The sequence below is a fragment of the Antechinus flavipes genome, chromosome 1, assembly GCF_016432865.1.
Source record: "Antechinus flavipes isolate AdamAnt ecotype Samford, QLD, Australia chromosome 1, AdamAnt_v2, whole genome shotgun sequence".
In the NCBI taxonomy this organism is placed as follows: domain Eukaryota; kingdom Metazoa; phylum Chordata; class Mammalia; order Dasyuromorphia; family Dasyuridae; genus Antechinus; species Antechinus flavipes.
In genome coordinates, this window is record NC_067398.1 from 705,550,147 (window position 1) to 705,563,753 (window position 13,607).

General features: G+C 41.3%; 1 protein-coding gene across 1 annotated transcript in view; it reads left to right on the forward strand.

Annotated features, from left to right (window-relative positions):
* Positions 1-6,475: 6,475 nt before the first annotated feature.
* The window catches only part of TMEM233 (transmembrane protein 233), a 59,246-nt gene continuing 52,114 nt past the window's right edge, over positions 6,476-13,607 (forward strand). The window contains exon 1 of the mRNA XM_051972901.1: positions 6,476-6,851. Coding sequence (XP_051828861.1) covers positions 6,660-6,851 — 192 coding nt within the window. The 5' untranslated portion in view covers positions 6,476-6,659. The remainder of the gene's footprint in view (positions 6,852-13,607) is intronic.

Consider the following 13,607-nt stretch of genomic DNA (forward strand, 5'->3'; position numbering starts at 1 on the left):
AAAGAGAGAGAGAGACAGAGAAAGAGAGAGAGAGAGAGAGAGAGAGAGAGAGAGAGAGAGAGAGAGAGAGAGAGAGAGAGAGAAATACTTTATGGATAGTCTTCTATTTGCTCTTCACACATGTCACTCTCTCTCTACCTCCAATGCCCTCCATACCTGGAAAGGTTTCCCTTTCCACTGCTAAAAATTTCTTGTTTCTGTGAAAGTTAAACTCAAGTGCTACCTGCTACAGGAAGTGTTCCCTGATCACTTCAATTATTAGCACCTCCCCCAACTCCAATTATCTTGGACCTTTCTCAGGAACTTGCATATATTTGATTATATAATAATTAATATAAATAATTAAATGTTGTCTTTTTTTGAGAGAATATAATCACTTTAGAGACAGGACTGTTTCTTTTTTTTAATCTTTGTTTGCTCAAGACCTACTAACAAGTACTAATGTTATATGGTAGATCCCTAATAAATATTGATTGATTGATTGACCTCCTGCTCTAATGGCCTTCTCAGATAAAAATTTCTTCAGGGGAACTCCATTTATAGTTATGAACACCTAAGACACGTAGAGGAGAGCAGAGATAGACCATGATATGTCTTGAAAAGAAAACTAGACATGGAACCAAGAGAGATATGAGAATGCTGTTCCCCCTAGTAGAATGTAAACTCTTTGAAGGCAGGAATTGTTTTACTGTTTTTTTCTTTATACATCCAGGACCTTGCATAGGTCTTGGAGCATAATAGGCACTTAAGAACTTATTGATTGGATTGATGGAAAGTCTTGCATCTGACTGAATAGCAAAAGGTATATTCAAGAATAGAAGATTCCCAGAATGACAAGTGAAGGACATATTGAAAGGAGTGACCACACTGATGAGCTCACCAATCCATCAAAGTATAAAAGTGTTCATCTCAAAGAGCCTCAAATGAGGATTGAATGAGATCATGTGTGTGAAGTGACTCAAAAAGTCATAGATCACTGCTAGCTATGATTAGTAAGAAATAAGTCAGAATACCATAATACCATCTGAGGTTGTAATGGTAGGCAGAAAGGGCTTAAGACATAGAATAAGGAATGAGCTAAATTCAAATCTCAGCCCTGATACTTATTCATTGTGTGTCCTGGGGTAGCTACTTCCTCTCTCTAAACTGGTTTCTTCATTTTAAGCATGGAGATAAAGTCCTTGTACTTCTATCTGGAGAGTCATGGTGTGAGAAGAACGCTAAATCCTTAAAAACAACTTAAGTGTGAATAGTTTTTACCCTGACTATCTGAAGGTGACACTATTGGGCCACCAGAAGGAAGGAAGACATGTTTTCAAGTTGGTTTCTTTCAAAAGAGTCAGAGGATAAGTGATAAAGTGTCATTTGTCAACAGAAACAAAACTAGCCTCTCATCTGTGGGTGCCAGAGCCCAAACAGAGCAGGCTAGAGACAGAGAGTCAAGAATTAAACAGAAATTAATTAGTTTCAAAGTAAAGAAAAGCTTGCAAGCAGAAGTCCCTTCCTAAGAAGGAAGGCTTAATATGCTGGGGCAAAGGCAGGGCTTATACACATGAAAAAATTCAAGTGGGCTGGACCATGACATGATCATTCTTAGGTCTTAATTACCAGTTCCAAAGGAAGATTCATGCAAAGATAATTCAAGTGTTCCTGGGTACTATGGGAAGTCTCCAAGGTCACTGTTTCATACTGGAGTACAGAACCAGAGTTGGTTTGATGAGCAATACCTGGTTGGATTCATTTAGTGAAGGTGTTATTGTCAGCATGTCAAGAAGTATGAAAGACAATTCTCAGGTCCGTGGGAAATAGGGAGAGCTCCATCAGTGAACATCTGGTGTTGGTCAAAACAGTACATTTGGTCAGAGAGTGAGATCATCCAGAAAACAAAGGACTGTTGTTATGCCAAATTTAGGACATGGGTTGCTTTCTACACCTTACTTCTGAGAAACAGGGTGTCTTCAAACTATTTGAACGTTTCCTCTTTTTGATCAAAGGGAGAGGATCCTGAAATAACTCCTACCCTCATGGAAAATAAAGAAGAGGCAGATATGAGCCAAGATGTCATGAGAGGCCAGTTGGATCAGGATTAGAAGTTGCCCAAAGAATTAGTACCTTGAGGAGATCTATGAGGAAAGCATATCCTAGGAATCATTGCTAACCATTGTTTGCTTGCAAACAAAAAAGGGAGAGAGGGGCTCAAAAGCTAACAAGTTCAGAGCTGGAGCTAGAAGAGACTTCAAAGGTCACCTAACTCAATCTGCTCATTTTACAAATAAGAAAACTGAGGTCCAAGGGGTTAGGTTATTTTATGGGATCATAGATCTATAATCTAGAGCTGGACTCTCAGGTCCACCTGAACTTCATTGAACCATTGCTGAACTTCAAAAGTCCTAGAGTCTAAATATTTCATTTTATAAATGAAGAACCCAAATAAATTAAGGATATGCCCAAGATCACACAGGCAACAAGCATTAGAAGCATAATTTGAACCCCACTGTACCACAGATCTGTAGGTGTTTCATTTCCTTGTTCATGAACTCTGAAATTTCCTTAATTTACATAACTTTTTTTCCCTTTGCCTTATAATACCTAACCCTCTTCCTTCACCTTTCTGTGACATCTTGTCCATCTACAATGTCAATTCCTGGCTATTACTGTTGCACTTCTCTTCCCTAATCAAATCCTTTCCATTCTACATTGGGATCCTATACCCTTTTGTCTGATTGCAAATGATACCAAACATCAACCCTGAATCTACTTCCTTTGTTCCTAATGATATATTGCTGAACAAGGCTGGAGAAGATCATGAGACCATGTTGAGACTACCCACAAATTGATGCTACGTGATCTCAACAGGGTCCTCACTGTTGTAAGGCAATCCTTTATGCTTCCTTGATTAATTCAATAGTGCACTCAGCACAGAATCTTTTCTCAACTTTGTCATCTCTCCTCAAACTTTCCAAGGTTTCCCCTCCCCACCCTCTCAGCTGAGGGTCTCACTCTTCTCACCTCTTCCTCCTTTTCCTATTACTGAAAAGGGAACCACAATCCTTGAAATTAGAATGACTCACAGGCAGCATAAAGCCTGGCACATAGTAAGCATTTAGTAAATGGTTATTGATTAATTGATCCTGGCTTCTCCAATAGATTGCTTCCTCTTTTGTTCTGACACACTAATTTTTAATTTCTTGCTATCTACTGACCCTTTCTTGCTGCTTACAAAAATACCCATACTGCTACATCCTTTAAAAAAATCATCACTTGCTCCATCCATTCCCCAAAACTATAATCATGTATCTCTCCTTCTCTTCTTAGTTAATCTCCTTGAGAAAACCATCTACATTCAGTCTCTCCACTTGTGTTCTCCATTTACCCTCTAAACTCTCTGCAGTCTGGTTTCTGACCTTATCATTCAGTTGAAATTACTCTCTCAAAAGTTACTAATGACCTCTTAATAGCCACATCTAAAGGCTTTTTCTCAGTCTTCCTATTAATCCCCCAGATATCTTTGGTCTCTCAATCAACCTCTTCCAGATATTCCCCCATCTTTAGGCTTTCATGATTTTAATCTCTATTGCTTCTCCTTCTACCTGTCTGATTGTTCCTTTTCTGTCTCCTTAGCTGGATCTTCATATAGATCATATTAACCATAGTTATTCTCCTGACCTCTGTCCTGGACCCTCTTCTCTCTATATACTATCTAACTTGATGACCTCATCAGCAATCATGAGTTCAGTTATCAGTTCTGTGTAGATAATCCCAAATCTATATATTCCGATTGAATTTCTCCCCTAAGGTTCAGTCTCACATCTCCAAGTACCTTTTGGGCACTTTCAATTGGATAGTTTATATCTCAAACTCAATGTGGCCAGGAAAGAACTCATAAAAATCTTTCTCCCTTCCCAATTTTCCTATTATTATCAATAGAACCACCATCTTTGAAGTCACTCAGACTCACAATTGAGGTATCATCTTTAAATTCTCATTCATATTCACTCCACACATTCAATCTCTTATCTAATTGCTACCTTCACAATATTTCCTACATACATTCTTTTCTCTCCACACACCTGTCACCCTATTGTAGATTCTAATCACCTTTTGCCAAGACTATAGCAATAACCTACTGGTTGGTTTCTCTGCCTTAAGCTACCCCTCCATTCTATTCTCTGCTCTTAAAGCATGGGTGTGACCATGTCATTCCTCTCTTACCTGTTCTGCTCAAACTCCAGGGATTCATTTGCCCCACGATCAAATATAAAGTCCTCTGATATTTAAAGCACTACTTTAAATTGCTACATTGCCCCTTTCTGCCTTTCTAATCTTATTACATCCTACTCTGCTCTATAAACTCTAAATCCAATGACACTGGTGACATTCTTCACACATGGTATTCCATCTTCCAACCCCACATTTGCACTGATTGTCTGCCATGTCTGAAATTCTCTCTCCTATGTCCTAACTTTCTAGCTTCTTTCAAGACTCGCCTTCTGCAGGAAGCCTTCCCCAGTCCTTCTTGCCTCCTATCTCCTGCCCCAGAGTCTTTTCTCTGAAATTTATGTCTCATATATCTTGTAGGTACATAGTTAATTGCATATTGTCTCCTTCATTAAAATGTTAGTTCCTTGAAAGGAGGGACTTTAAAAAAAAAAAGTGTGCCTTTCTTTGCATCCCCTATTCTTAGCAAATACAAATAGCATTTAGCAAATGTGTGTTGACTGACAATGTCACAGATGACTTTGAATTAGGAGTGAGTCCATGATCCTGGAAAGAGTATATTGCTTAGCATCTAACATGGTACCTGAATATAGGACTACAGTCAAGTGAGTTGATCAACCTTTGAGTATAAAAAGATCCTAGGTTGCACTTATTAAGTTTTTCTAGCCAACTTTCTATCACCTGGGGAGTTTAACAAACATTAATTTGAGCTAAATTGCTCAATGCTAAATGTAAGGCCCTGGACATCGATACTACATTGGTTGTGTTGATAGGATCATTGTTCCTACAAAAAGGAAAATGCAGAGGATCAAGGACCAACAATATAGGGTCTTTCCAACTGTCTGGCTCTCCAATTGCCCATCCTTTACCCTTTCCTAATTCAATATTTCAATTCACCTTACTGGTTTCAATTTTTTTCTCTACTATTTACTACTTGTATGACTTTGGGTAAGTCGCTTAGTCAATCTCAGGCTTAGTTTCCTCATGCACAGAATAAGGAAGTTATTCTAGATGGCACTTAACATCCCCTCCAGCTCTGAGATCAGTTGATTCTGTCCCCGTGTTTTTCTGTACCTGCATTTATTTCTCTTTGTCTCTGATTCCAATAGAGGGTCTGTCTGTCCCAATGTATTTTTCTCTCCCTATTTCTGTCTCTGTGGGTTTTTCTTTGTGGGTTTGTCTGTCTTTATCTTCTCTATGTCTCAATATTTGTTCTAATATGTATTTCTCTGTGTGTCTCTGTATAGGTCTGTTTTTGTCTCTCTCTTTCCTTCCTTCTTTCCCTCTCTCCCCTTCCCTGGGTCTCTTCCTGCCATTTTCTGTCCCAGTGAGTCTGTTTCTCTCTTACTCAGTGTCTGTGTCTCTATCTGTCTTTCTCTGTGTGTGTCTCTTCATTTCTCTCTCTCCTTTCCCTCCCTTCTTTTTCCTCCTTTCCCCCTGCCTGTCTCTCCTCCTGTCTCTTTCTGTGTTTCTTCCTGTCCCAGTAAGTCTGTTTCTCTTTTACTTAGTCTATCTCTGAAGCCCCTCTCTTTCTCTCTTTCTCTCTCTCTTCCCCCTTTGCTTATATTCGTCTGCCCCTCTCCTTGTCTCTCCTTTTCTCCTTCACTTCCTCCCTCCCTCCTTCCCAAATTCTGTGGCAGGATTTCTATTTCTCTCTGTGTGGCCTTTTCTCTGTGTGTGTGTGTGTGTGTGTGTGTGTGTGTGTGTGTGTGTGTGTCTATCTGTCTCTCTCTCTGTTCTGTGTCTCCCTGCCTGCCTCGGTGTCAGTTTCTCTCTTGTTTCTATATCTTTTTCTTTCTCCGGGCCAGTCTTTCCTTCCTCCCTTCTTTCCTCTGAATTTCTAGTTCTGTCCCAGAGTTTCTCTTTCTTTTACTTTTCCTGTCTCTGTACCTCTCTGTCTGTCTCCCCACTTCTCTCGCTCTCTGTCTCCCCACTTCTCTCGCTCGCTGTCTCCCACTTCTCTCGTTGTCTCCCCACTTCTCTCGCTGTCTCCCCACTTCTCTCGTTGTCTCCCCACTTCTCTCGTTGTCTCCCCATTTCTCTCGCTGTCTGACTCCTCACTTCTCTCGCTGTCTCCCTACTTCTCGGTTTTCCCAATCTGGCCGCATCTGGGAATGCGTTTCTCTCTCCCCTCTCCCTCCTGCCCCCGCCCCTGCCCCCTTCCCTTCACACGGAGGCGGCGCCCTTGGCTCTGGTTCCCGAAGGAGCCCCAGCAGCAGCAGCAACAGCAACAGCAGCAGCAGCAGCGAAGACAGGAGGCAGCAGCAACAGTAGCAGCAACAGCAGCAGCGGAGCAGCAGCAGCGGGCGGAGGGATGAGAGGTGAGGTCACGTCTCCCCTGAGCCCAGCGCTGGCTTTTCAGAGCTTCTTTTGGAGCCCCCGACCAGAGTCCGCAGCTTCGGCACTCGTCCTGTGCTGCCCCCGCCTCCTCGGCCTCTCCCATGTCTCAGCACGACCCCGTATCGAACTCCAAGCGGGCTTTGGACGGCAGTTCCGAGACCCACATCGAGGATGAGGTCCCCGAGGAGGAAGAGGAGGTCCAGATGCCCCCCAACTACCTGCTGCTCACCATTTTGTCCTGCTTCTGCCCCGCATACCCCATCAACATAGTGGGCTTCGTCTTCTCCATCATGGTGAGTCCGGGCGGGCACGTCTAGGAGCTACGCCCTCCCCAGAGGGGAGAGGGGGGTGGATCTGTCCCGTCCGCCGCCACGCTTCCCCTCCCCGTATGCCATGCCCGCCCCAGCCAGCGGGCAACCCTGCCAATGGACGGATGGACGGACAGCGGAGGCTCGGTGGCTCATTATTGACCAGAGCAGCTGGCCGTGGGGTGATGGGGTTGCAGCGGGTTGAGTATCTGCCCGGCCTTGTCCCGGGACAACCCGGCAACCTCTTGGCCGGAGCCTCCAGCCTCACTCGGCCTTTCCTGCACTGGGAGATCCCCAAGCTCCTTCGCCGGCATCCCAGTCCCTGTCCCCGACAAGTAGAGCTCCTCCATTCTCCTGCACACCTTGCCCCAGGTGTGTGACTCCTGGTTCTCCCAGCCGGGAGGGCCGCCCCAAACCTTGCGACATATATTCTTAGCATTTCTGTGGCTTTGTACAAAGGGCTTCCCTCACAAGAATCCTGTTAGGAGTCGGGTTCCATCAGGAATAGTGTGTTCCTTCTTATGTTACACATGAGGAAACCGAGGTTCCGAAAAACTCATTTGCGGAGTCTCACAGGGAATATCAGGATGAACTGGAGCCCAAGATTTTTATTCCAAATGCAATGCTTTCCCCCCATCATATAGTCTCCCTGTCTACACCTAAAAGCCCATTGTTAATTTTGTCTCAACTTTGGGCAAAGGGAAGTTTCTGGCTCTCTCCCTAACATCCCTTTCACCCCAAATCTGAAGTGTCTACCCACTTGCAGCAGCAATGTCGCTAATGTCGACCTGGCCACTATAAAGGAGGGAAAGGAAACAAGCCAGATTTGCCAGGGTCCTCTTTGAATTTACAAGGGAGCCCTTATTTAATCGCAACCCTTTCCCAGAGTCTGTTTGGCAGTTTGGGAAATCAGCCAGTCCCACCCTTGCCAGGGCTACTGAAACATTTTGTGAATGTTATAGCTTAGAAAGAAGGCTAAGTAAGAGGCTAGTTTGGGTCCCTGTGATAGGGAGACCTTCCCACTTCTGGGAGACACAGCTAGCACCAAAGCAGATGGCCAGAGATGAGAAGCACAGAGATAAACCTGGCAGGATCCAGAGATGAGAATCACAGAGATAAAGCTGGCAGGATCCTCTTTCTGACTCTGAGGTGTACAGTTACAATCTCAGGGTATTTCTCAGAATTTCAGAGTAGGAAAGGACCTTAGGGATCACATAGTACAATCTATGTCTGGATTTTAAAAAAGAAGAAGAATTCTCCATAATCTTCCTAACAAACAATAATTCATCCTTGGAAAATCCATAAACTGGCTCCTTGCTGGGTCCCTTTTTTACCTTTTAACCTCCTTACCACCAGGCAGAGGTGCTACCTTCTCCAAACTACTTTCCACACAACTATTGAATTACTAAAACAAACATCTCAACATAGAATCATAGAGTTAAAAGGGATCTTAGAAGCAATCAAATCCATCTCTGTCATTGTACAGATGAGGAAATTTAGATTCATCAAGGTTAAGTGACTTACTTGCCCAAGGTCATACACCTCATAAATATCTGAGGCAGGAGTTGAACGCAGGTCTTCCTGACTCCAAACAGCATTTTAACCATTTTGACACTAGTTATCTCAATGCTGGCTTGTTCAACAACTTTCCTTGATTCTCTCTGGTTTCTAAGATTAAAAAAAAAAAAAACGGTAAGCCTGATATGAATATAGCCTTCCACAATATGATTCCCACTTACCTTTCCCATCTTTGTTGTCATTGCTGTTGCTACCCTTCATGTACTCTCTGCCCTAGTCAAAATGGCCTGCTACTTGTTCCCCTTACAGAAAATTCCATTCCAATTCCTTCCCACAGGTCTGGAATGCATTCCCTACCCCCATATCCTGGAATCCCTAGTTTGGGATCCTTTCTGCCTCTAAAAATCCAATCGAGGTACCAGACCCTACACATCCCCTTTCCTGATTACCCCCAATTGTTAGTACCCTTTTTCTCTTGATAATACTTTCTATAAATTTGAATATTCTGTCTTCAATCTTTAGTAAAGCATAAACTCCCTAAGGGCAGGCAAACTGGCTGTTGTCATCTTTGTACCATCAGTTTCCCCCTCAGTGCCAGGTACTCTGTAAGTACTTAATAAATGTGTGTTGAAGCAGTTGCTTTCATTAGGTGACCTTTGAGTTCCGTTCCAGCCAAAAATCTGCAATCTAAGAGTTTGCCTGTGAGAGGAAGGTATTAAAAGAGCATACTGCCAGGGTAGAAGAGTATGAAAGAGGGGAAAGAGAGAAGAAAATAGTAAATATGAGGTGGTTGTGAATTCTCCCTATACATTTTCTTCTTTTATTTTTGGGCTATTAAAATAGAGGACAGTTATGTGGTGCAGTGGATAGAGCCCTGGATTTAGAATCAGGAAAACTCATCTTTCCAAGTTTAATTTCAGTCTTAGATACTTAATAGATTGTGATCTTTGGCAAGTCTCTTAACCCTATTTACCTTATCTGTAAAAGTAAGCTGGACATCTCTAAAAAGAGCTGTAGAAAATGGCAAATCACCCCCGTATCTTTGCCAAGAAACCCCAAAATAAAGTCAGGAAGATTTAGAAATGACAAACAACAATCCTTATTAACAGCAGGATAGTCAATCCACATTCATTGATAATCCATTCATTTGAAATTTGTACTGAGCTGGGCTCAACCATCTCTGTTAAGGTTCACAGGGTTTAAGTACATCATCTGGAGTTCAAAATAGTTGTCTAAACCATATTTATTGAAAAAGGCTTAAAATATTTAAAAGAACAAGATCTGCAGATATTATTTTCAGTAATATCTGAAAGATCACGGAAAATGGGAGAAGTGCCACAAGATTGGAGAAGAGCAAATGTCCTGATTTCCATAAAAGGAAAGAACAGTTTGCAAGCCAGTGAATTTGACTTCAGTTCCTGGGGAAATTCTAGAATGAATACTTCAAGACATGATTGGCACAGGTGCGGAGAGGGAAGAGGCGATCACAGAGTCAACCTGGCTTCAACAAGAATAGGTCATGTCAGACTAAACTCATTTTTTTTGACCAGATTACTATATGAGGAAAATGATACTGACTCTAGATTTTTAGCAAAGTTTTGACAATATTATCTTCTACTATTTTAACATGGTTGACTTTTGGCCTCACTATCTTAGAATCAAGTCTGCCATATTTTTACCCCTTTAGGTTATTGGGTAGGTGCAAGGATTGGGAATTCTTGCTTTTCTCTGTCATCCATTCAAACCCCCATTGTCCTGCCATTCTTAGAGGAACTGGAACTATCACCTCAGTTCCATTTAACCACTTATTATTAGATTCATTTTTAGAAAAGGATGGTTACTGTAAAGATATCATAAGAACAAATATTCAGACATTTTCCCCAAAATCCTCTGGAGCATAATCTCCCCTACATTGCAAAAGACTTGGGTGGGGAGCAGATTAGGGTGACGATCTAGCTCAATTCCAATATAACATTAATCCCAGCTAGTTTAAAAACAGAAGGATTGGTTTCTGTTAGGCTGGCATCTTGATACCATGTTACTCACAGCATCACAGCATCACTACTAGACTGTCTGTAGTATCCTGTCTGAATTTCTGAACTCCCAGATTTTCAGACTCCATTCTCTCTATCAGGAATGGAAAAGAAAAAACAAAAAGAAAGATCCAGGTCTGTTTCTCTGAGTCATGTGACTATAGGGGGTAGAGGAAGGAAGTGAATGAAGGAGTCCTTCACCTTCAAACTTCAGATAGGAATGACATAAAAGCCTCTACAAGTATCTAATCAGACTGTTTAAAAGACGCCAAGAGTTGTAACTTTACAGCCAGCAGGAAAAGACTGTCCACAGGATGGGTTGATGCAAAAACTCATCCTTCAGTCTCCAATGTCTCAGAGATAAGTATCTAGAGTCATCCGTATAAATGATGCTATCTTAGCAAACTGGTGAGGTCTACATATAGCCCAGACCCTCACTGTACTATTCCTGGGCAGACTACGGACACATATGTATGAGAAGTTAATGCAGTGAGATGAAAAACTGGTTGAATGGCTAGGTCAATAGATGGTTGTTGATGATCCAGTGTCAACATGTAAGGAAGTCTCCAGTAGAGTGCCCAAGGAACCTTTGCTTGGCCCTGTGCCAATGTTTTAATCAATGATTTAAATGAAGACCTAGATGGCATGTTCATAAAATTTGCAGGTGGCCCCAAATTGTGTAGCTAACAGCATATGGTGAATAATAGGAAGAACCAAAAAGGATTTTGTCAGGCTAGATCATTGGGCTGAATATGAAAAGATGAAACTCAATAGGAAAAAATGTAAAGTCTTGCACTGACTACAAAGAATCAGCTCCACAAATATAAGGTGGGCCATGTTTAGAGAGAAATTGTTCAGATGAAGATCCAGGGATTTCAATGGACTGCAATGAGATGGCAAAGTGATATGACAACCATTACTACATTAAGAGAGGTCTAATTTCCAGAACTAAGGAGGTGATGATTTCTCTGTACTTTTCTCTGGTGAGAAAGCCTATATAACAGTTCTGGGCACCAAAGCTGAAGAAAGATGCTGATAAACTAAGTGTTTCTTGACAACCAAGATGGCGAAGAATGTTGAGTGTATGTCACATGAGGGTTACTTGAAGGAACGGGGACATGTTTAGCCTAGAGAAGGGAAGACTTCAAGGGAATATGATAAGTGCTTTAAGTCTTTGAAGGGTTACTATATAGAGGAAGAATTACATGTGTTCTTCTTGCAATCACAGTAAATATTGCAAAGAGATCAATTTAGGATTGCCATCAGGAAAAACGGTCTAACAATTTGAAGTTATCCCATCAGTGATAAGGGGGCTAGGGAAAATGATGTCCCTTCTATTTTCCAGCATACACCAGAAATAGCAAATTGATCCAAAACATGGGGTAATAATAATAATACTTGTAGTGTTTGCATCAAAGGGCAGTTTGTAAGCATGGAATTGCCATAGAAATGTGGTCAATAAAATGAACAATCACTTCTTCCTCCAGAAATTTGTTTTTAATTTTCCAAGTATTTTTTTCCCTTTTCATAAAATGGATATGCAGATCCAAGTAAGGGCAAAGTACATGCAAAGTAAATGAAAGATAATGGGGGGGGAGAGAATTATAAATCACTTCCAGAAAGCTGAATGCAGGAAGTGCTCCCTCCCCTCCCCATCGAGCTGTGGAGCCAATACAAGATGATGGGGAGGAGGAACTCCATTCCTAACATGGGCCACAGTCTATGCACAGTCACAGAAGATGACATGGCATATACCAGAAACAGTAAAGTGATATAAAACATAGGTAATAATAAGACTTGTAGAATTTGCATCAAAGGACAGTTTGGAGGAGAGTACTTTGTAAACATGGAGTTGCCACAGAAATGTTGTTGATAAAAATGAATAATCACTTCTTCCTCCAGAAACTGATTTTTAATTTTCCAAATATTTCTTTCCTTTCTCATGAAATGGAGTTGGTGCTCTCCAAGTAACTACTGTTAACACAGGAAGTGCTGAGTTTCAGATGGAGGTCATTAATATTTGGTTACAGACTACAGGAGTAGATACAAATCCAGAAGACTATCACAAGGCTAGTTCTCTATGAATATATTGGGGGTTCAACAGACTTCACATGTCTTCTCTGTTTTGTGGACCACAGTGTGGTCATTGTCCATTAAGAAGTAACTTTCTCATTCTCTCTTTCTTGTACTTTCTCTGTCTGCTTCTCTATATTTCCTTCTTTCTGTTGTTTCTCTGTCTCTCTTTCTCTATTTCCCTGTCTTTCACTCTCTCTGTATCTATATCTGACTAACTCCTCTGCCTCTAAATCTCTCTTTACGTTTCTGTCTCTTTTTTTGTCTGTTTGTCTCTCTTCATCTCTCTGTCTCTCTGTATATCTCTTTGTCTATCTCTTTCTTTCTCTCTCTTTATGTATCTCTCTTTGTCTCTATCTGTTTTTGTCTCTATCTCTCTGTCTTTGTCTCTATTTCTCTGTCTCTAGTTTTCTGTATTTCTCTTTGTCTCTTTCTCTGTCTCTGTTTCTCTACCTTTCTCTGTATCTTTCTATATCTCTCTGCCTCTGTCTCTCTGTATCTCTATCTCTTCTTTCTCTTTATGTATCTCTCTTTGTCTCTATCTGTTTTTATCTCTATCTCTCTGTCTTTGTCTCTATTTCCCTGTCTTTCACTCTCTCTGAATCTATATCTGACTAACTCCTCTGCCTCTAAATCTCTCTTTACGTTTCTGTCTCTTTTTTTGTCTGTTTGTCTCTCTTCATCTCTCTGTCTCTCTGTATATCTCTTTGTCTATCTCTTTCTTTCTCTCTCTTTATGTATCTCTCTTTGTCTCTATCTGTTTTTGTCTCTATCTCTCTGTCTTTGTCTCTATTTCTCTGTCTCTAGTTTTCTGTATTTCTCTTTGTCTCTTTCTCTGTCTCTGTTTCTCTACCTTTCTCTGTATCTTTCTATATCTCTCTGCCTCTGTCTCTCTGTATCTCTATCTCTTCTTTCTCTTTATGTATCTCTCTTTGTCTCTATCTGTTTTTATCTCTATCTCTCTGTCTTTGTCTCTATTTCCCTGTCTTTCACTCTCTCTGTATCTATATCTGACTAACTCCTCTGCCTCTAAATCTCTCTTTACATTTCTGTCTCTTTTTTTGTCTGTTTGTCTCTCTTCATCTCTCTGTCTCTCTATATATCTCTTTGTCTATCT